Source organism: Sorex araneus, chromosome 5, assembly GCF_027595985.1.
Source record: "Sorex araneus isolate mSorAra2 chromosome 5, mSorAra2.pri, whole genome shotgun sequence".
In the NCBI taxonomy this organism is placed as follows: domain Eukaryota; kingdom Metazoa; phylum Chordata; class Mammalia; order Eulipotyphla; family Soricidae; genus Sorex; species Sorex araneus.
Genome location: NC_073306.1, coordinates 51,179,215 through 51,202,628, shown reverse-complemented (window position 1 = coordinate 51,202,628; position 23,414 = coordinate 51,179,215). Strand labels below are relative to the sequence as shown.

Genomic DNA, 23,414 nt, shown 5'->3' with positions numbered 1-23,414 from the left:
GTGCTTGACTTGCACATGGCTGACCTGGGTTCAATCCTCAACACCCCACATGTTCCTGGAGCCCTGCCAGAAATGATCCCTGAGCACAGAGCCAGAACAAAGCCTGAACACAGCTGGGTATGGCCCCAAAACAACAGCAACAAATTTTTCCTTGTACACGGCCAACCTGGGTATACCCTATTGGTCTCCTGAGCTCTACCAGGACTGAACCTTGAGTGCAGAGCCAGGATTAAGCCCTGAGCACTACCAGGTGTGCCCCTCACCACAGAAAAATTAGGGGCTAGAACAACAGTACAATGGGAAGGGCATTTGTCTTGCATGAAACCAACCAGATAATGCCCAGCATCTCATACGATCCCCCAAGCACTGTCAGGAGTGATTTCTGAACACAAAGATAGGAGTAAACCCTGAGCACTGCTGGGTATGAGCCCCCACCAAAAAATAAAAATTTTAAATTAAGAATTTAAAAGGGGGCTGGAGCAATAGTACAACAGTGGGTAGGGCATTTGCCTGCATGCAGCCCACCTGGGTTCAATCCCTGACATCTTATATGGTGCCCCAAGCACCGCCAGGAGTAATTCCTGAGTTCAGAGCTAGGGGTAACCCCTGAGCAACACTGGTATGACCCCAAAGCCAAAAAAAAAGAAAGAAAGAAAAATTGAGGGGGTGGATGTTGGGGCCACACCTGGCAATGCTTAGGGGTTACTCCTAGCTCTACACTCAAGAATTACTCCTGGCAGTGCTCAGAGGACTATAGAGGTTGCCAGGGATTGAACCCGGGTCAGCTGCATGCAAGGCAAGTGCCCTACTCACTGTACTATGGTTCCAGACCCTAAGAAAGAGAATCTTATTGAGCCCAAAAAGTCTAGCCAAAGGTGTAAGTAGGAGGTGGTCACTCAGAGAAGGAAAGAAGCAATGAAAGATTAGCAGAAATACACAGACGTGACAAAAACCCTGGTTCATGTGGGCAACGTCAAGGAGCTCAGAACGGCTGTAGCGCAAGGGTGAGAGAGCTGGAGGGGGGCAAGGAAATGTTCTGCAGGCATCAGGGCTTCAGTTGTAACAGTCATGTGAGTGATGGGTAGCACTGTCGCACTGTTGTCCTGTTGTTCATTCATTTGCTCGAGCAGGCACCAGTAACGTCTCCATTGTGAGACTTGTTGATACTGTTTTTGGCATATCGAATACGCCATGGGTAGCTTGCCAGGCTCTGTCTTGCAGGTGGGATACTCTCAGTAGCTTGCCGGGCTCTCCGAGAGGGACGGAGGACTCAAACCTGGGTCAGCTGCATGCAAGGCAAACGCCCTACACAGTGTGCAATTGCTCCAGCCCAAGCTTCAGTGTAAAAAATACATGTGGAAGGGTGATAAGCTGGGTATAGCCATATATTCAAAACATAGATCCAACAAAACTAAAAACGTGAGACCTAAACATCAACCACTGAAACTTCGTAAAGTACCTGTGAAATTGATGGGGGGGAGGGGGAGGGAATTTGGGAACAATAGTGGACAGAAGGTGACACTGTTGGAAGAATTGGTGTTGAATTATTGTGTGCCTAAAACTCAACTATCAGTGACTTTATAAATCATGGATCTTTAATAAAAATTTTTAAAAAGAGAGAAGAAAGAAATGGTTCTGGCCAGTATCTGGGGCTTACAAATGACAGGAACAAAGGTCAGCATTTGCCACCAGTGTGCCACTTAATCCTCTCCACAACGCTGAGAACCAGTCTGAGTAACCAGTCTGCTGTTGTTTCGTTTTGGGGACCATGACCCACTGGTGCTCAGGGCTGACTCCTGCTCAGGAATGATTCCTGGAGGTGCTCAGGGAACCATATGGGATGTCAGGGATGAGGATCAGGGTCAGTTAGAGAGGAATTATCCTTGCCTTACCCTCCCGACTCCCACTCTGGCCCCTCTGGTCTGCTTGTATTTTTTTTTTTTTTGCTTTTTGGGTCACACCTGGTGATGCACAGGGGTTACTCCCGGCTCTGCACTCACGAATCACCCCTGGCAGTGCTCAGAGGACCATATGGGATGCTGGGACTCGAACCCGGGTCGGCCTCGTGCAAGGCAAATGCTCTACTCACTGTGCTATCGCTCCAGCCCCTTGTATTTGTTTTTGGTGCTCGGGGCTGGCTTCCTGGCCCTGCACTCAGGAATTACCCTCTGGCCTGCTCTGGCTGATGAGAGCGGGCACTGCGCAACCCTATCATTTCAGAGCTATTTCTACACTAGGGGTACCAGGCAGACAAGATGGTCTCCACCTTCACCTCTTGGTTCCTTGATTCTCTCTTTCAGTAACCCACCAGGACTTACAAAACCAACCTCTCCGGCCTCCTAAGAAAAAAAACAAACTCAGCAGCTGCTCCCGCTCTGCTGCAGCATCTCATCACACGGAGCTGGCTGCTACATTTCCTGGCTCCGGGGGCACCGTCTGCATGGTCCCCGGGATACCTTTTGGAGCTGTGCGGGCCACAGCCTGGCAGGCCTGCTGAGATTTTGACAGAGTATTTCAGACCCAAGGAGTTGTTTGACTGAAATTGGTGGGGTACCACAGGCTTCCCATCTTGAAGACCAGGAATAACAGGATCATCCCCACCGCCTTCATTCTGTCGAGTGGTCCACCCTCTCAGCCTGTCCCCGTTTGGCCTGTCCTTGGATCACCTCACCTACCTTGGACCATGGGGACTTTTGTTACCGATTGAATTCCACGGGACCTCAAAAGACCGTGTGGCTGCCCACCAACGAGATGGTCAGACTTCTTTGTCAAAACCCTGAATAAACGGTTTGAGGCTCTTCCTGTTCCTGGAGCGAGCAGATATCATTGGGCTACACTAGCACACGACAGGGCTGAATGGAGACGTTACTGGTGCCCGTTTGAGCAAATCAAAGATCAACAGGAAGACAAGTGATACCTTGTATTTATTCATTGCTGCAGTTTGAGCCTCACTGTGCAAGACCCACTTACCCTGGATTCTACCTGGGGAGCCACGGACAACCTGGCAGAAGGGACAGGAACTCTAAAGTCTAGGGACTCAGAGCTCAGTAGGAGGGAAGAGACACGAGTCAAAGAAGGCTGGGAACAGGAGAATGTCTGAGTCTCAGATGTTCTAGAGCCTCAGGTGAGAGTCAAAGGGGCAGCCTGCAGCTAGCAGGAATTTCCCCATGCCCAACAGTGGCTCAGCTCGTGGGCAGACACAGCCACAATAGCCCCAAGCTCTTGCCCTGCTCTTTTTGCCTCCTCTCACCCCCTGGCAGTGCATTTGCCCTTGCGCAGCCAGATGGCCCTTTCAAACATGGCAGCTGCCCCATCCCTCCTGTGCTCCTGACCAACTTTAGCATGAAGTCCAACTCAAAACCATGACCTCCAGCCCATCCACATCTGTCCCTGCCTTCCCTCTGATCTAACCTCATGCCATACTCTCTTCACAATTCCCAGAAACCCCCTCCTCCGCTGCTCCTTTCTGTCCTGTACACAGGCCCAGCCTTCTTGCCACAGTGCCTTTGCACCAACGTGGTCCTCCTCCTGAATGCTATTCCTCCTTCAAAGAGATTTTTCTGTTCCTGATTCTTTGCTGCCTGCCAGGCCTCTGCTCAAATGTCACATCTCCACAAAGGCTTTTCCTGTCCACCACCTATGCCAAGGTCCCTGTCCTGCCACTTTCTAGCACGTGACCAGAACTCTTTCATTCATGAATGCTTGAGCAAGTCTATAATTAGCTTGTTTGTGTTGATAAACATTGCCAGCTTCCCTCTCCAGTCCAGGGGCCTATTGACTGGTTTCCCACTGTCTTTCAGCACCTGGGACTCCAGGTGCTGCTCTAGGTGGGCCCTTGATGAACCTGTGTTGGGTGCATGGATATAGCATGGGTTTAGGGAGCTGACAAGAAGTATTCAAGGGGAGGGGCTGGAGAAATAGCACAGCGGGTAGGGCGTTTGCCTTGCACACGGCCGACCCCAGTTCGATTCCCAGCATCCCATATGGTCCCCTGAGCACTGCCAGGGGTGATTCCTGAGTGCAGAGCCAGGAGTGACGCCTGTGCATCGCCGGTGTGACCCAAAAAGTAAAATAATAATAATAAGAAGAAGAAGAAGAAGAAGAAGTATTCAAGGGGAACTTGGGAGCACTGGAACAGGTGCTTTGAATGCAGGAAGCCTGGGTTTCTCCCAGGTACCACATGCTCTTCTGTGTACCACCAGGGATGACACCCCCTCACCCTCACCCCCCACACACCAAGAAACCAGATATTGTGCCTGAGCACAGCTGGGGGTGACCCCAAAGCAAACAAACAAAACCAAATGCGTGAAGGAGTTCAGCCAGAAATTATAGGGCAGGAGCAAGAATGTCAGTGCCGACTTATGCTATTCCTGAATGCTATTCCTCCTTCAAAGAGATTTTTCTGTGTCCCTGCGCTCGGCTTAAGACAGGGAAGTCTCGTGTTAGCTCCCACGACCTGGATCGCCCCCCCCAACCCCCATCTCCTATAGCTGATATTCAGCCTGGCTCACTATGTACCTCAGCCACCACCCTTGGTGTCAAGGACTCACTAGAGGGAGTTGCCAGTGGGGCCCCTGCGGTGTGTGGCTTGGAAGGAGGCGTAACAACAAACAACAGCAACAACAGGCTTCATGTGGGGAAGGTCTTCATTGGGGTCGTCTGCTTTTTCAGGATTCAGACTCCCGAGCCAGACTCCTGGGTTCAAAGCCCGACATAGATGCCTGTCGCCACCTGACCTGGGGAGCTTTTCATAAACTCTAGTTGCCTCCGTCTAAGCGATTAATTTATGGGGTTGCTTAAAAAGGTGAAAGCACGAGGGAGAATTCCAGCAAAAAATGAGCCGACCATTCACAGACATTTCCACATCCAGCGTGAGCATTCTGCCTGAGCACCCTGCATTGGCCAAGCATTTATATGGATTAGGAAGAGGGGTCAGCATTTCCCTACCTCCCATGGTCCTCCTCACAGTGCTCTGGAGAGGCGTCGTAACTATCCTGCTAGCAAACTGCAGTCAGATCACAAACCTTGCTTCCTAATTCTTTTTAGGGCATCTGACTGTCTCTAAAAGGCAGCTTCCCAGAGTCTCCTTACTGGGCGAAATGAGGCTGCTTGCTGCAGCAGCTCTGCCTTCGCCCCCCACCTTTCTGGCCGGGAGCTCCCCACCCTGGCCCCTCCTTCTGGCCAGAAGCCCGCTGGCGGGCTGGAATTCGTGTCTGGGTGGCATTTCAGGCAGCCACGCTCATTTTGCTTTCAATGCACACAGTTAGGAACTGCACCAAACTGCAGAGAAGGCGCCTTCGGCGGGGGTGGGGGTGGGGTGGCTTTATCAACAGCTCATTTCTGTTCGCGAGACGTGCGGGCACCGGCGAACACAGAGGGGCTCGGAGGTCCGGTTCGCTGCTCCAGCGCGCCACCTCGAGGCCATTTCAGTAACTGCATCACCAAGAAAGCCCAAATAGCTCTGGGAAAACCCGCCAACCAATTCCCACTGCTGGGTCCTAAGGGCAGCCTTTCCCATAGCAGAGGCGCATTTTCTGTTCTGTCGCTATTGCTCCGGAGCCCCGTGCTCACTCAGAACGCCACGCCTTTGTACATCTCATTCCCTCTGTCTGGGATGCCCTCTCTTGGCTTGTCTGTATTAGGCAGACTTTTACTCAACCGGCAGTTCTCAGCATGCACACCCTCTTCCATCAAGCCTCCCTTAATCCTCGGGTCACACCGAGCCGAGTACTATGCTCCCAATTGTGTGTTTTAGCTTCCCAAACGAGGCATCTCTGCTTCTCCATACGAGTGGCTAGTTCTCCTAAGGCAGAGGTTAGTAGTTTAAGTTTCTGCCTGGGCTTAGAGGTTGCAAACGGGAAGGATACAAATAGGTTTTGTTTGCTCTGCAGTGTCTTAGAAAATATACTGTATGACTTTGTCACCAACATTCAAAAGTCTCCACCATCACACCACCAGTATGCGTGCATGGTTTTGAACACTGCGCCGCAGCCAGATGTGTGCCCAGTCCACAGGTTACCTTCTGACCCATTGCACAATTTATTACATGCTTTGTCTGGCTTCTCCATTTAAAAATAGGACTGTGAGGGAGATAGAGCAAAGACTGGAGTTGCATGTGGGAGCTCCATGTTCAATCCCCAGCACCACCTGGTCCCCTGAGCACTACTTGGAGTATCCCTGAGCACTGAGTCAGGCGTAGTCCCACAGCAGTGCTGGGTGTGGCCAAACAACAACAACAAAGAACACAGAATATGCTCAACTCTTTCCTTTTCACCTGTGCCTGGCAAAGGCTTCCTGGTAACAAGGATGGTGAGAAAAGGGTCATTCTGCCAGCAATGAGGATGTGACCTGAGAATACACTATCAATAGTCACAAGTGAATCCATGGAGTGGGCTTCAAGAAGCATGAATGATGGGCACCCAGAGAGATCCAGAAATTTGCCAAGCAGAGCTGGATACTCCAGATGTGCATCTGGATGCCAGGCTCCACAGAGCTGTCTGGATCAGAATAATCAAGAACATCCAGTGCCTCTCCATGTGTGCCTGTCCAGAAGATGCAGTGGAGGATGAAGATGGGCCAAGCAAGAGTGGCACATTGGTGACCCAGGTAGCTGTCACCTCTTTCTTCAGTCAAGGTGGATGAGAACTGAACTAACAGCATAATAAATTTATATTTTAAAAAATAGGCCTTGGGGGCTGGGGTGATAGCACAGCAGGTAGGGCGTTTGCCTTGCACGCGGCCCACCCAGGTTCGATTCCCAGCATCCCATATGGTTCCCTAAGCACCACCAGGGGTAATTCCTGAGTGCAGAGCCAGGAGTGACCCCTGTGCATCACTGGGTGTGACCCAAAAAGCAAAAATGAAAACAAAAACAAAAATATATAGGCCTCATGAGTTCAGGATTTGGGTTTCTTTTGTTTGCTACAAATCCTGATAGCGAGAACAGCTCCTGGCACAGAGGAGCACTCAAGGAATATTTGGTGAATGAACAACCAATGTGTCTGCTACTTTGGGGTAGTTCCAGTTCCACACAAACCCGAAGATCCACTTCCGGGACAGGTCCTAGTGACCTTTGTCCTCACTAATTTCAACTTTATCTCAAGAATGTTCCCCAACATTGAGAGGCGACAGCTTGGGAGTCACACCTCTGAGTCAGGGGTCTCGTCAGGTTTACATGTAGGTTCTCAAATCTGGAAGACCAGCTGCTTCTCATGGTTTCCATCTCTTACTCTTCACCTTTTGCAACTTCCCATCTTATGCTCTCATATTGCATGAGGTTTCCCCCTTTTCCCTGCTCTGGGCCTGTCCATGAAAGCAGAGAGAGGGACACGGCTGACCAGGGTTTCCTTTACCTTTCCACTGATGGCCTCCTTGGAGAGGAGGTAGCTGAAGACTTGGAATCCACCGAGTCTCTCCTGAAAGAAAAAATATAGAAGGGATTGGAGAGATAGCACAGCGGCAGGGCACTTGCCTTGCATGTGGCTGACCTGTGTTTGATCCCCAGAACTCCATACAGTCCCCTGAGCACTTCCAGGAGTGATTTCTGAGTGCAGAGCTCGGAAGAACCCCCGTGTATCACCAAATGTGGCCCCAAAACCAAAACAAACAACAGGAAGGAAGGAAGGAAGGAAGGAAGGAAGGAAGGAAGGAAGGAAGGATGGAAGGAAGGAAGGAAGGAAGGAAGGAAGGGGGAGGGAGGGGGGAGGGAGGGAGGGAGGGAGGAAGGGAGGAAAGGGAAGAAGGGAGGGAGGGAGGGAAGGAGGGACTCACAGGGACCATAGCTGTTGGAGGGGCTCTCGACAGTGAGGGCTGCTCACCCCCACCTACCGCCAAATGAAGCAACATGAGAGACAGAACCTTAACTTGTGCCAGGTATGTTCTCTGTGTTGTGTCGACCGCTCTTGGTTATTGAAAATTCATTTCAGCAAGCCCCTCCCCTTGTGGTTGGCAGGCCTAGCTAGTGAGTTCACAAAGGCTGAAATTCCCAAGATTGCTGAATTTCTCATGGGAAGATGGAGAAGACTAGATTTAGCCTACTCTGAGGCCGTTTTAGGAGAAAAATAGGAAAAGCACATGGGCTGTGCAGATGGAGAAGCTCCATTAAAATGGCAAATGAGGGGCCAGAGAGATAGTACAGTGGGTAGGGAGCTTGCGCTGCATGCAAGCTGGGATCGATCCCCAGAACTCTATATGGTCCCCCAGTCCTTCCAGGAGTGGTCCCTGAGTGCAGAGTCAGGAGTAAGCCCTGAGTAGTGCCAGTTGTAGTCCATAAAACAAACAAAAAATTGTTTTTAAGACTACAAAATTGATAGTTATAAAAGTAAGTCAAAGAGTGGGGGCTGAAGCGATAGCACAGGGGGTAGGGCGTTTGCCTTGCACGCAGCTGACCCAGGTTCGATTCCCAGCATCCCATATGGTCCCCCAGCACCGCCAGGAGTAATTCCTGAGTGTAGAGCCAAGAGTAACCCCTGTGCATCGCTGGGTATGACCCGAAAAGCAAACAAACAAACAAAAAAAGTAAGTCAAAGAGAGCTGAAATAAAATTTACACCACAATATTAAGAATATAACACAGTATTAAGAGTGCAAGAATATACAACAATATTAAGAGTGATTGTTTTGGGGTTTAGAGACAGTACAGTAGGTAAGGCACTTGCTTTGCATGCGGCCGACCCAGGTTTGATCCCTAGCATCCCATATGGTTTCTTGCGTGCTGCCAAGAGTCACTCCTTAGTGTAGAGATAGGAGTAATGCTGGAGTGTTGTCAGTCGTGGTCTAACACCCCCTGTAGCCCCCAAATACAAGATAATAATTTTTTTAAAAAGAGTGATTGTTTGGGGTAGTAGGAATGTAGGTGGTTATTTTGCTAGTTGTCTATATTCTCTATTGTTTATACAGTAGATTTCAGAATTCTTCATATTTTCTTTTATTTTCCTTGGAGGCAGGATGTGGTCTCCCTGGCGGAGCCTGTGAGGCCTAGGGACCCACCGAGGACTCTCAGCTACGCAGCACTTCAATACAGAGCTGAGGATGCTCTGCCACTCAGGTGGGCCCAGCGGTCCCTGGATGACTGAGGCCTCCTTGTGGTGGTGCTGGGGGCCTTCGGGACCACGCTCAGGGGTGCTCTAGGGATTGGACCCAGGATTCGAGCATGCTAGGCGTAACTCTAACTGCAGTACTATCTTCTGACCCCTCTTATTTCCTCATCTTTGAAATATAATTTTATTTTATTTTATTTTATTTATTTTTTTTTTTGCTTTTTGGGTCACACCTGGCAATGCACAGGGGTTACTCCTGGCTCTGCACTCAGGAATTACCCCTGGCGGTGCTCAGGGGACCATATGGGATGCTGGGAATCGAACCCGGGTCGGCCGCGTGCAAGGCAAACGCCCTACCCGCTGTGCTATCACTGCAGCCCTGAAATATAATTTTACATCCCACCCAGAGATGCTCATGGCTTACTCACAGCTCTGTGCTCTGAGATCACTCCTGGTGGTGCTGGGAAGACCATATGAGGCGCTGGGGGGTCAGACCTGGGCAGGCCATGTTCAAGGCAAGTATCCTATCCACTGTCCTATTGCTCCGGTCTCCTTATTTATTTAAAAGCACAATCATTTGTCATGATTTCCAAAGCAAGACAGGATTATTTGAAAGAATAAATACTACACAATAGAACTTTTTACTATGGAATATGAAACTTCTCAAGTCAACACAGATGACGTTGTTTGTTTGTTTTTTTTTTTTTTTTAGCTTTTTGGGTCACACCCAGCGATGCTCAGGGGTCACTTCTGGCTCTGCATTCAGGAATTACCCCTGGCCGTGCTCGGGGGACCATATGGGATGCTGGGAATCGAAACTGGGTTGGCCACGTGCAAGGCAAACGCCCTACCCGCTGTGCTATCACTCCAGCCCCAGATGACATTGCTTTTAAAAATAGTTTCTTTTTTACTATTTCAAAATTGTACTTATTAGAAAAAAAACAGTGACATAAATTTTCAAAAAGAGAAATAAAAAATGCCCTTTCAATCCTACCACCCAGAAGTAATCTGTCCTAGCGCTAACCTTCTTGTCAGCTTTCTGTTACATATACATAATGTACTTATTGAATATTTATAAAAATAGGATCATGCTTTATTATACAGATTTATGTATTTATTTATATTTTAGGACGGTCACAACTAGTGGGGCTCAGGGACCATACAGGGTGCCAACGATAGAACCCGGGTCAGCCATGTGCAATGCTAGTGCCTTCCCTGTTGTACTATTTCTCCAGCCCTCAAGCTTCTTTCATTGTTTTTACCAGTTTTGGGGCCACATCCAGTGAGGTTCAGGGCTTACAATTGGCTTTGCACTTGGGGATCACTCCTGGCAGTGCTCAGGGATACAGAATGCCAGGGATCTAACCCAGCTTGGCTGCATGCAAGGCAAGCACCCGGCCCACTCTACTATCTCTCTGGCCCCACTACTTTCATTAAAAATTTTTGGTTTTGGGGCTGGAGCGATAGTACAGCGGGTAGGGAGTTTGCCTTGCAGGCAGCTGACCCGGGTTCGATTCCCAGAATCCCATATGGTCCCCCAAGCACCACCAGGAGTAATTCCTGAGTGCAGAGGCCAGGAGTAACCCCTGAGCATTGCCAGGTGTAAGCAAAAAAAAAAACAGTTGGTTTGGGGCCACACTCAATAGTGCTCAGGACTACTCCCAGTGTGGGGTTTGTGACTGAACTCAGTTCCCTCCTGCAGAGTATTTGCTGCAGCCCCTTTGAGCCATTCTCCCAGCCTCCTAGTCAGCTTCTTTAAAACTTGGATAAAATTTCCCTATTATGCTTCTATCCTGCAGTGCCTCTTGAAGGGATCTTTTCTGACCTTGTGAACCCTCAGAAGTGTGGACTAACAGCTATTTCTACACTCCCCAGATGGGAGCTATGCAGGGAGGACATCACTCCCTCCCTCTGGGTGCAGGAGAGTCACGGTTCTTAGAGTGTCAGTGCTCCAAGTGTTGTCTGCAGAGTATCTGCTTCATAGGTCTATAATACACATTCACTTAAATGGCTCAGGGTGGTGGTGGGGAACAGGATGGGAGGGCACCTGGGACAGCAGTGGGGGGAGTGGACACTGGTGGAGGGCCTGGTGCTGGAAGGATTTGTGCAAGAAACCATTATCAGTATCGTAAACCACAGTGCCTAAAATCACTGTATCACGTATCACTGTCATCCCATTGCTCGAGCAGGCACCAGTAACGTCTCCATTGTGAGACTTGTTGTTACTGTTTTTGGCATATCGAATACACCATGGGTAGCTTGCCAGGCTCTGCCATGCGGGTGAGATACTCTCGGTAGCTTTCCAAGCTCTCCGAGAGGGGTGCAGGAATCAAACCCGGGTCGGCCGCAGACAAGGCAAATGCCCTACCCGCTGTGCTATCGCTCCAGCCCAGTGCCTGAAATAAAACATTAAAATCATAAAAATGGCTCATGGGCTGCAGAGATGGCTCAAGGAGCTGGAGCATGCACTCTGTATATGGGGACCCCAGGTTTAGGCGTGGTCACCAGCACTGCTATGAGAGTGGGACCAAGCACTGCTGGGTATACCCCCCAAATTATAATACCCCCCCACAAAATGCTGAGTCCATACTTTGCATGCAGGAGGTATGGGTTCGATCCTGAGCAAAGGATGGTCCCCCAGGCACTGCCAGGATCACCAAGATAGGAGTAGCTGCTGAGCACTGCCAGGTGAAACCCCAAAACAAAAACAAAAAAAAATCTCAAAAATAAATAAATAAGGCACAGGGATAGGAATGGTAGAGCATATGCCTGGCATGGATGAAGCTCTGGGAATGACTCCAGCACACAATGAAAATAAAAGATATTTAGGTTTAAATTAGAAGAGCTTGGTGGGGGTGCATTTCTGACGTGACAGTGGAGAAGTGTGACACACAGAACATATCATCTTTATGCTTTAATCTGATGAAATCCCTAAAATGAGTTTCTAGAAGAGGATACACTGGGTGCAAAGGAACGTAGAGGGCTGGGGACACGGTTCAAAGGGCTCGAGTAAGCGCAGGCTCCATCCCCTCAGCTGTCTACCTGCCTCTCCTGACAGCTCTTTGTCTATTTCTCTCATTAGGCACTTGGGCCCAATCAGAGGTCACGTAATTTTGAGGATGCTGGCTATGATGGGCAAGGGGAAACAGACGTAATGCGGAGACAGATGCTGGTCCTGTGCTCAGTAGATGCATGCGATCTTGAAAAAGTCCCAATCCTCAGGGTCATCACTAAATGGAATGTCAGAGAAAGGGCTAGGGAAAACACCTTTCCTTCTCTCTGGGCGAGTAAGTTACATTCACCCAAGTGCCCTGACAAAGGTAGAAGAAATGTCAACTGTGTCACAGGCACTATTGCTTACTGTGAAAGTGAGCCCTGATTGGTAATTACGTCTAGACAGGAAGGCTATGAAGGAACTACAACGACAGGGTGGAAAAGCACAGGTTTTAGGCTGCCCCTTATACCACTGATCTTGGACTGGGATCCTAGAAACAGTCTTTTATTTTTTTTTTCTTAACCTGGCAGTGCTCAAGGGTTACTCCTGGCTCTGTACTCAGGGATCACTCTTGGTGGGTTTGGAGGAACCATATGAAATGCCGGGGATTGAACCTGCATCAGCAAGGCAAGTGCCCTAGTGCCCTACCCACTGTACTCTCTTTCCATCCCTAGGAGCAGACTGCAGACTGTTAGAAGGTTCAGGACATGAGAATTCTAAGTCAGTTGTTCCCACCAACAGAGGGTTGGCTGCAGCTGGGTCCCTGCAAGCTTCTAGGTGAGACCAGCACCAGGCAGAACCTCAGTGGGTCTTGTGAGTTTCTTGGCTTGAGCCAAAGAAGCTCCCAGAAAGAGGACCAGAGGAGATACTGAGAGGGCCACCTCTTCTGCTTTTGGGGTGTAAACGAAGTTATATATATAAACGGGTGCCACCCTCCAGGACAAGGCAAAAGTGGCCCTTCCTGCCCCCTCCCCCCACCCCTGTCAGTCGCAGAAACCTACCTGTCTTTTGGCTCTTCCTTTCGTTTTTTCCTTGCTGAAGAAAGGTCTGCCTCTGGCTTCCAATCTGGACATTCAAGTTCTTGACCCTTCTTCTTTGCTTTTTCTCTTTCTTCTCCTTTTTCTCCTTTAGGGGATGTAGGGGAGTCTGGGTGTGGGGGAGAAAAGGGAGGTGCCCTCGTTCCTCAACTCAGCTCTGTCTCAACAGAACCCAGTATGAATCGGGGGAGGAAGAAGCAAAGGGCAGGGACAATGACAGTCAGCATCTTGTAACACACAGATGCATACAGAATGTGTACCTTTGTGTGCAAGCCCACACTCACGCAAGGGAACAGAAGGACACAGCAAACCTATTGTCCTAGTCGTACCAACACAGAGAGAGAGAGATGTGCTATATATACAAAAACACAAGCACAGAAATAAATACACAGGCACATGGACACGCCCACGTGTCTACAAATCTCACCCTTCTCTATACAGTCACTAGCACGGCCTAGGGGCCATCTGTCATTAAGTCATTCGACAAACATGCCCGAGTCCCTGCTCTGAACTGGGCGGAATCCCAGCAGATGCGAGGAGGAGAACATAACCCACCCTCCACCTTGCCTCCTCTCACCCAGCAGCCGCTTCCAGTTTTTGATGAGGACTTTGGCCAAGGACACCACCTCCTTGTCTGAGCAGTGCTTGCGGACCCCGTTCACAGCAACGCCAATCCTGGTTTTCTGCAAAGTGAGAGGGTCAGGGGCTGGTCTGGGCAAGGATGCACGGGACAGATCGCTTTCACCTGGTAGGACCACCCCTGGCTCACCCTTCCCCTTCCACTAGCCTCGGCTTTTCCAGACCCCAAATTCTGACTCCTGGCTGAGATAATCCTGATCTTACTGAACCATGGATCTGCCCCCCTTCCTGGACTCCGGAGCTGTGCTGATTTTTGAACCAAGCACCTTTAGAAATTTTTTTTTGGGGGGGGCAGGACATGGACACCACAGCGGGCATCTAAACATGGCAGCATTTCCTTTTCTCTGGGTCACTGATCACTTGGATTCCACACTCCAGGATCTGGGAATTGGAATATCATGGTAAGTCTGTCAGTCTTTCTCCCAGACCCAGGGGGACCCGCCGAGTTGGGGAGTATCTCAGGCCCCAGCCTCAGAGCACCTCAGGGGCCCCCCACCTCCAAAGCTTCTCCCAGATCCCACCCATGGGGTTCTCTCCCCTTATCCAGACCTCCCCTCCTCCCTCAGAGAGGCCCCCCACTTCCCTGCGATGCCCCAAGGACACCCCACCTGGAGTAGCTGGATGGTCATCTGACAGCTGTGAAGCTTCTTCAGAAGGTCAAGGGCCCCTTCCTGTGGGAGGCCAGAGTTAGGGCTGAGGCCGGGGGCTCCGCAGCGGCCCCCGGGGGAAAGAGGGCAATAGGAGGCAGGGAGGACACTGTTCGCAATGGGATACAGGCTGACAGAGGGGGCACCGTGGGTCTGCTGCCTGCTGTCCTCTCCCCCCAGCCCCCACCCCCAGCTCTTTCCTGTCCCTTCTGAGCAGGCCACAGGCCTGACCACGGCCAGGACGCCCGGTGTGAGTGTCCCCTCCTGCCGCCCCTTCTACCCGTGTGCCCTGCCACCCCAGTTTCTTCCTCTACAATGAGTGACGTCCCTGCTTCTGATTACTGCAGGGGTGCTGCGCAGCCCTCACGTTCCCAAGGGGCGTGTCTGCAGCATGTGTGCTAGGGGTCTTCCTCCCACAGCTTTAGTGACGCATAACTGGTATATGACAGACCGTCCGTGCCAGAGCCCATGGCTGGGTGAGGTCTGGCCTAAGTACACAGGTTTGAACTGCCACCACAGTCAAGATCAGAACACAACCATCACTCCCCAAAGTTCCCTTGTGCCCCGAGGTAACCCACCTCTCCTTGAGCCCCCAGCCCCAGGCCCAGACCACCACTTACTGTTCTGCTTTCTTTTATTCTAGTTGAACTTAATTTAATTAATTTATTTTTTAAAAATAGGGGCGAGGGCCACACCCAGCAGCGCTCAGGCATCATTCCTGGAGGGGCTCAGAGCACCATATGCAGTGCTAGGAATCAAACCAGGCGCAGCCACGTGCAAGGCAAGCATCTAAACCCATTCTACTATTCCTCTGGCCCCACCTTACCTTTATTATTACTCTGTCTTTGTTGTTGTTTGTTGTTTTTTGTTTTTTTGCTTTTTGGGTCACACCTGGCGATGCTCAGGGGCTACTCCTGGCTTTGCATTCAGGAATCACTCCTGGCGGTGTTCAGGGGACCATATGGGATGCTGGGAATCGAACCCGGGTCGGCCGCGTGCAAGGCAAACGCCCTATCCGCTGTGCTATCTCTCCAACCCCTATTATTACTCTTTTTAAAAGTATAAAACAGGGACCACATCCAGAAGTGCTTGGGGGGCATCAGGGTCACCCCAAAGTGTTCAGGGAGGTACTTTAGGGGGCCATGCAGTGTTGGCAAATAAACTTGGGGTTTTAAGCCATCTCTCCTACTCGAGCCATATCCCAGCTGTGAGCTTGCATTTTTGTGTTTGTTTGGGAGCCACACCCGGCATGCTCAGGACTTACTCCTGGCTCTGCACTCCTGGCGGGGCCTGAGGGGCCATATGGGATGCCAGAGACCGGAGCTGGGTTGGCTGTGTACAAGGCAGGTGTACCATCGCTGTACTATCGCTCTGGCCCTGAGAGTTCACATTTTGAAGGATTTTTATGCAAAGAGAATTGAAATGTGCTTTACTATCTGGCTTCCTTGGCCCCGAGTCATTATTTTGAGATATACCCATGTTGCTGCCTAGAACGGGTCCTTTGTCCTGCTGAGTCCATTTCTAGTGTGTGTGCACAAGTTGCTCATCCATTCACCTGTGGATGGGACTTGTGGGTAGGGACCACCCGGAGCTGCTCAGAGCATTCAAGTCCAAGCTTCTTTTTTTTTTTTTTTTCCTTTTTGGGTCACATCCGGCGATACTCAAGGATTACTCCTGTTTTTTTCACTCAGGAATCACTCTTGACGGTGCCCAGGGGACCATATGGGATGCTGGGAATCGAACCCGGGTCAGCCGCGTGCAAGGCAAACTCCCTCTTCACTGTGCTATCACTCCAGCCCCAGTCATGTCCAAGCTTCTGTGTAGACAGATACTCTCCTTCTGCTCAAAGAGATGGGTGTAAGCCCTGAGACCCCAGGGCAAACCAGTGCTCCCTGAGTACCCTAGGAGATCAGAAAGTGGAAGGAGGTGAGAGACCAGGACAAGGAGATGCAGATCTGAAAACTCAGGAGGAGCTGAAGAAATAGGACAGTGGCCAGCCTGGGTTGGATCCCCAGCAACCCAAATGGTGCCCCAAGCACTGCCAGAAATGATCCCTGAGCAAAGAGTTAAGACTAAGCCCTCATTCCAGACCGTGCACCACGGCGATTTCACAGAGGCACCTCAGATGGGAGCAAGTGTCCTCTCACTCTGCCTGCACCAGATGAACCCGGGCAGCTGGAAACCTCCAGAAATCAATCACAGCCACCCTCATGGCTGATCTTCACAGGCTCGTCCTGGGCCCCCCACACAAGAGAATAAATCCGCTGAAAAACCCAGGTACGTGGGACCATTGAAAAAGTCAGGACCTGAAAAGTCAGGCCTCAAGGGGTCAGGACTGGGCCATCCCTTCCCACCTCCCTGCACTTCTGAGGTCCTGGCTGTCATGCCCACAAACTGCCTGTGGGTGCCATTTAAGTGTTATAAGGGCTGTGATCCAGAGACTCACAAATGAATCTCAAAACTGAACATCTCACTACAGAGATGGCTCTGGACCCCAATTATTTTAATTTTTAGAATCCAAGAAGTGCACAGCCGCAAAAGCGGTGGCGCAGTATCTCATTATATATATATATATATATATATATATATATAATTATATATAAATATCATTATATATATATTTGCTTTTTTGTTGAATCACTGTGAGATAGACCCTTATAGACATCTTCTACTATTTATAACAAGCAGTACAAAATAAATTATCTTATCTTGCATCTGCCTGTGGGGTAAGCTTGAGTGGTGGTGGAAACTTCAAAATAATAGTGGTGGGAAGGTGTAATGGTGGTGGGACTGGTGTGGAAATAGCGAATGTAATAAATTATTGTGAACAACTTTATGAAATTAGTTAAAATTTTTTTCGGGGGCTGGAGTGATAGCGCAGCAGGTAGGGCGTTTGCCTTGCACGCGGCCGACCCGGGTTCGAATCCCAGCATCCCATATGGTTCCCTGAGCACCGCCAGGGGTGATTCCTGAGTGCATGAGCCAGGAGTGACCCCTGTGCATCACCGGGTGTGACCAAAAAAAGCCCAAAAAAAATTTTCTTTTTCTTTTTGGGTTACACCTGGCAATGCACAGGGGTTATTCCTAGCTCTGCACTCAGGAATTACTTCTGGCGGTGCTCAGGGGACCATATGGGATGCTGGGAATCGAATCCGGGTCGGCCGCGTGCAAGGCAAACGCCCGACCTGCTGTGCTATGCTCCAGCCCCCTAATTAAAAAATTTTAATTAAAAATTTTTAATTAAATAAAAAAAGAAAAAAGAGAGTAAGCCCTCAGCACAGTGTGGCGCTCAAACAAAAACAAACAAAAAGGGTGGGGGATTGGAGAGAGAAGAGAATAGAATAGAATAGCCTTGCACAGAATAGATCTGGGTTCACTCCCTGGCAACCAGGAGTGATCTGTGAGCACAGAGCCAGGAGTAAGCCCTGCTGGATAAGGCCCACAAGGCAAAATCAACCAACCAACCAAAACAATAACAAAAATATCCCACCAAAAAAGTGGCTTCCTGGCTACAAGGGGAGTTTCGGCAGCATGTGTGCTAGGGGTCTTCCTCCCACAGCTTTAGTGACGCATAACTGGTATATGACAGACCACCCATGGCAGAGCCCACAGCTGGGTGAGGTCTGACCTAGGTACACAGGTTTGAACCGCCTCCACAGCCAAGATCACAATACAGCCATCACCCCCCAAAGTTCTCTTGCGCCCTGAGGTAATCTCCTAGTGCATGGAGATTTGATCAAAGAGACAGAATAGTGTGTAGGGCGCTTGCCTTACACATGGCCAATCTGTGATCCCCAGCATCCCACAAGGTTCCCTGATCACTGCCAGATGTGATCCTTGAGCACAGATCCCAGAGTAATCCCTGAACACTGCTGGGTATGCCCTCCCCCAAAAAACAATACACACACACAAAAAAATTTGCTGACTGCCAAAACACTCCTGATTCATTTTAGCCTTTGCCCTCCCTTAGCATTCATGCGGCCATCTCTGGCCTCCTGCCGCCACCGCCAGAAACAACTGACTGTCCTGTGTGCCCCATGTCCTGCCCCATTGCCAAACCCGCCCAGCCAGTCCCCCTGGACCGAATCCCAAAGGCTGCCCTGGGTCAGCTGCAGTGTCCCTGAGAACTCAGCTCACAGGTTTTCAGAGGGGGCTGGGCGTGAGGTCAGCCTGTGGGAGTCCAGCTCAGTGTGAATGGTTTAGGAAAGCATCTGAAGTGCCGGGCTCTCTCTAGGTATTTTACTTCCAGAGCCTCGGGTCATTCTCATAACCACCAACGGTTGCCATTTTTACAGAAAAGAAACCTCAGAAACAGGTTAAATGATGTGTCCAAAGTTACTAGGATTCAAACTCAGCCCTCTTAGATTTGAACCCCGATACAAACTGTTTAGGTACATACAAGACCTGCCCGGATATGTACAGTCATGAAGTCTTGACTCGGCAAGTGTTATATTGGTCAGTGTTTAGCAACCAGTTCTCAAGGGGGGGAAATGGAGGATTTGTAGTGTTTGAAAATTTCTGGGGAAAATTCTTATGGTGTATTCAAAATTCAAGCTCCCAAAATATGACCACTGAGCTAATGAGGACATTGGAAGAACCTGGTGGCACCACGCCAAAGTCAAATGAGGAGGGGCTGGAGTGATAGCACAGCAGGTAGGGCATTTGCCTTGCACGCGGCCGACCCAGGTTCAAATCCCAGCATCCCATATGGTCCCCTGAGCACCGCCAGGGGTGATTCCTGAGTGCATGAGCCAGGAGTGACCCCTGTGCATTGCTGGGTGTGACCCAAAAAGCAAAAAAGTAAAATAAAATAAAATAAAAATAAAACCAAAGTCAAATGAGGAAGGCAAAATACTCCACTGTGTTGCTCAATCTTTTTTCCAACTAAGACCATCTTTGACTTTTATTTCCTTTCTTGCCATGTCTCTCATCCTTTCAGTTGGCCTCCTAATCTCATTCTATGGCCTCCCATTGATGTAATTTTCACCTGTGACCCCTTGAAATAAGTTGGGGGCTCACAGGCGGCCATGAAGAAAGCACTGCTCTAGGCTACAGAGGACAGAAAAACAATTAGGAAGTGATGCTTTTTTAGTGTGACCTGCATTTTTGTTTTGTTCTATTTGGGGGCCATAGTTGGCGGTGCTCCTGGTGGTACCCGGGATACAGTGTGATACCTGGAGTAGAACCTGAGCTCCCACATGCAAAACATGCACTCAGTCCTTGAGCTATCTCGCCTGGTCCTATTATGTTTTTAACTTTTCATTGGAAGCGTAGCATCAAATTATTTAAATAATGGCTGTGTAGAATGAGAGACTTTAATAGATTCCTGACTATTTAGCAATCAGTGTTAAGCTGTTGACAGCTCACTCCTCTCAGGGTGTGCCGCTGTGTGTCGCATGCTCTAATTGGGTTGTGGTAGAGAAACACTATGAGACTTGTTTGTAGCAGTGAAGGTGTGTGTCTCTGTACAAGGTCCAGCCAGCAGTCTCTCTGGCCCAGGTGCAGAGCTGTGAGCATGCAGTTCCAAGCACAGAGTGTCTACTCGTGAATGTTGAACAGCACGGCTGTTTGCTAATGTGTGTGTGTGTGTGTGTGTGTGTACACATGTGTGTGTGCCTATGTGGAGTCATCTCAATCTTTCAGTAAATAGAATGGTCTGAGTTTGTCTTACAGGCGTCAGAGTGCGTGTCATTTCAGTGTCTGTAGCCGTGTGGCATATGCAGCTATTTGTAGCTGACTGTTTACCTACTGGGTATGGCCTGGCGATGCAGCTCTGTTTATCGCGTGTCTGAACTGTAGGTCTAGAGCTGCTTGGGCTGGGAAATGCTCAAAACATTTAATGAAACCCTGGCTTACTGAGACTCCAGCCACTGGCAGGGAAACCCGGCTCAGCTGCAACGTGGAGTATCCGTCTTATTAAGGAAGTGTGTCCTTCTCTCCCAAACCACCAGTGGGCGGACCCACATTCCCTTCCAGAGCAGGCCCCACCTTTCTCGGCCGCAAGCCCAGAGCTCTGTGCCCACCCAGAAGTTGCCAAGGGCCCGGCGTAGACGTGGCTGCAGAGAGGCTCCCCGCTGCACGGACCCTGTGCTGAAACTTGCTTCTTCCCTCCCAGAGCTTTGTGCACTCCCAGACGCTTCCACCTCCGGGGTACTCATTTCCTCTCCCCATTTGGCAGAAGATAAAATTGGGGTCCAGGGAAGGAAGCACCACAGTGAGTTATGGGTCATCAAAAGGAGGGAGGTGTTCATCCCTCCTTAGCCAGATCTCCCTCCCCAAACAAGCAGCCTTCCTTTTCTCTGGTCTCCCCAGTTTTTGCGCTCACCCCAGAAACCGCTAGCCTGACCCTTGCTAAGCAAAGGAGCAGGCTGGGAATTGGGTAAAACTATCTAACCCGACCTGGTGGAATTGAGCTCTGAAGACCTGGGCTGGGCTCTGCCACACCTGGTGAGGAAAGTGTCCCAAGACCGAGGCTGTCTCACTAATTTTGTAGGACCCTGGTATGGGGATGGGCGGCTGGGAGGGGAGAGGGGAGAGCCCTCTCCTTGTCTCTTCTAGCTGTGTAAAGCAGGTCTGACACGCTCTGTGTTTTACGAGGTACCTATCTCTGTGGGCTTTACACAACTGTGACCTCTTCCTCAGGGCACAGCTTGGGGTTCCTGCATCTCCGCGCTGGGGTGGTTCCACCATGCTCCACGCCTGTGCCCAAGAGAAGCCAACTTGGTGCACGTGATGTCTGCCACGCAGGCTCCACTGCATGCCGCTGCCTCCTTACTCCTGCCCAGTGTCCCCTCTAGCGCTTCCTGATAGTCCTACAATCTCTTCTGCTCCAACACCTCCCTCAGGGTTTCCCTACCATCCCCAAACTCCTAAGGTCACACACAGAAAGTGCTAGATACGCAGCTGCTGTTCCGGAAAGTATATGAAAGGAGGCAGGAGGATGATCCTGGGCCAGAGCCAAGAGCGGGGACACCCCCAGTTACCTTCCTCCCTCTCCTCCAGGCCCAGCCCTCGCAGACACAAGGCCAAGCTTCTTTGGCTCGATAGTCCAGCGGGTGCCAGGCTGAGGCAAAGATCGCAGGGAGGGTCAAACATTAACTTCACCTGGGCCTGCAGCTTGGGGTTCCTGGCTCTGGGTGCCCCAAGTCGGGACCCATCAACCCAACGCACCCCAGCATCCGGGTCCCGTCCGCCCTCTCTCTTGACCACAGGCCGCCGCACCCCCACCCGGGTCTCCCCCCACAGTCCAGGCCTCCCGCGGCTCCTCACCCCGCCCTGCTGCCCGCACCTGTTCCACCCCGCCCGCCCTGCCGGGGCCTCACCCTCCTCCAAGGAAAGGGAAAGTTGCAAACAACCGCTCTCGTGGCATCCCAGCCCGCGGGGTTGCCGCTCCTGTCCCCCACTAGACAGCTTAGCAGCCCTCTTCAGTCCAACTTCATCGCCTCTCCTCGAGTCACCCAGGATTTGGTGCCCCTCGTCCTCCCTCTGTCCCCTCCCCGCCGTCCCCGCGCTCCCCGGACGTTGCGCACTCGGAGAGTCGCGGGCTCCGAGAGACTTTTCCCTGGTCCTCGTCTCTCCCTCACTCGCTCCCCGCGGCCCCGTCCAAGCTCCCCGCGGGGACCCTCCTGAACGTTCCACGTCCCGACAGCGAAGCGCACGAGCCGGAGCTTCCAGCCAGCGCGAATCCCGCCCCGGGTCGTGCACACGCCCACCGTGCACAACCCGGCCAGCCCCGAGGGCCCGGGAGCCCGGCTCGGGCCGCGCCTCCCTCGGGCCTGGGTGTCCCGCACGCGCCGCCCGGGCGCGGGGCCAGCACGCGCCCCCGGCGCTCCGGAGCAGGACTGCGCCGCGCCTCCGGGACCCGAACTCTGCAGCCTCACCGTGTTCTTCCTGGTCACCATCTTCTCCAGCTTCTTGGCGATCCGCAGCAGCTCCTCTTCCGGACCCATGTTGGCCAGCGACGCCCGACGGGGCGCGGGGCGCCGGGGCAGGCGGCGGAGAGGCGGAGGCGCGCGGCTCGCTGGGGCCCCACACCCCACCGACACACACTCGCCCGGCGGGGCGGGGCTCCCCGCACACCCCTCGCGGCCCGCCCGCCGCCCGGCCGTGGGGGAGGGGTGCCACTCTAAATATAGACTTCAAGGACTCGCCCGGGCAAAGATTGCCCCGGCCGGCCGGCCTGCCCGGCCCCCGCGCACCGACGAGGCTGGCAGAGCGCGCGCGCTGGACCTGGCGAAGGGCGCCTGCTGGGGCCTCGGAGCGGGGCGCTTCTCCCCGGAGCGCGGGGTTTCTGCGGTTCCACCGTGCTCCGCTCCGTGCCTGTGTCCAAGTGAAGCCAACTTGGTGACCTCGAATCTCTCCTGTCTCTGCTCTGTCTCTGTCTCTCTCTGTCTCTGACACTCTCTCTCTCTCTTTCTGTCTGTCTCTCCTGATCCTTAAATCCAACTCTTTCCTACCCTGTGCCTCTGTTTGCATCTGTAACCCTAGAGCATAGTTTGATCCTGTTTGTTGCTGTGCTGCTGTTTGTTCTCTTTTCTTAAGTTTTCCTTCTTTGTTTGGGTCTGCACAGGGCGGTGCTCAGGCTCTGCACTCCTGGCTTTGCACTCCGGCATCACTCCTGATGGGGCTCAGGATCCATTTCAAGTTGGCTCGAGCTCAAGTCAGCCACATATAAGGCAAGCACCTTCCACAGTACTGTCTCTCTGGTCCGGTTTGTTTTGTTTTACCCCCCCTTTTTTTGGGGGGCGGGTCACACTGAGGTGACTCTTTCCTGCCCTGTGCTTAGGGGTTGCTCCCAACAGTGCAGGGGTACCAGGGATTGAACCCAGTCCTACCACATGCAAAGCTTGCACTCAGTTGAGCTCTCTCAGCTCTAAGATCTTGCATTTTTTTTTTTTTTTTTTTGCTTTTTGGGTCACACCTGGCGATGCACAGGGGTTACTCCTGGCTCTGCACTCAGGAATTACTCCTGGCGGTGCTCAGGGGACCATATGGGATGCTGGGATTTGAACCCGGGTTGGTCGCGTGCAAGGCAAACGCCCTACCCGCTGTGCTATCTC

General features: G+C 51.4%; 1 protein-coding gene across 2 annotated transcripts in view; it reads right to left on the bottom strand.

The window, feature by feature from the left end:
* TCEA3 (transcription elongation factor A3) overlaps positions 1 to 22,421 on the bottom strand; it is a 37,494-nt gene extending 15,073 nt beyond the window's left edge. The window contains exons 1-5 of one of the 2 annotated variants that reach the window (XM_055139808.1): positions 22,236 to 22,421; positions 14,317 to 14,379; positions 13,647 to 13,752; positions 13,034 to 13,178; positions 7,353 to 7,415 (exon numbers count right to left, since the gene is read on the bottom strand). In XM_055139808.1, coding sequence (XP_054995783.1) covers positions 7,353 to 7,415; positions 13,034 to 13,178; positions 13,647 to 13,752; positions 14,317 to 14,379; positions 22,236 to 22,304 — 446 coding nt within the window. In that variant the 5' untranslated portion in view covers positions 22,305 to 22,421. The remainder of the gene's footprint in view (positions 1 to 7,352; positions 7,416 to 13,033; positions 13,179 to 13,646; positions 13,753 to 14,316; positions 14,380 to 22,235) is intronic. The other variant, XM_055139809.1, reaches the window with a different exon arrangement.
* Between the last annotated feature and the right edge of the window lie 993 nt (positions 22,422 to 23,414).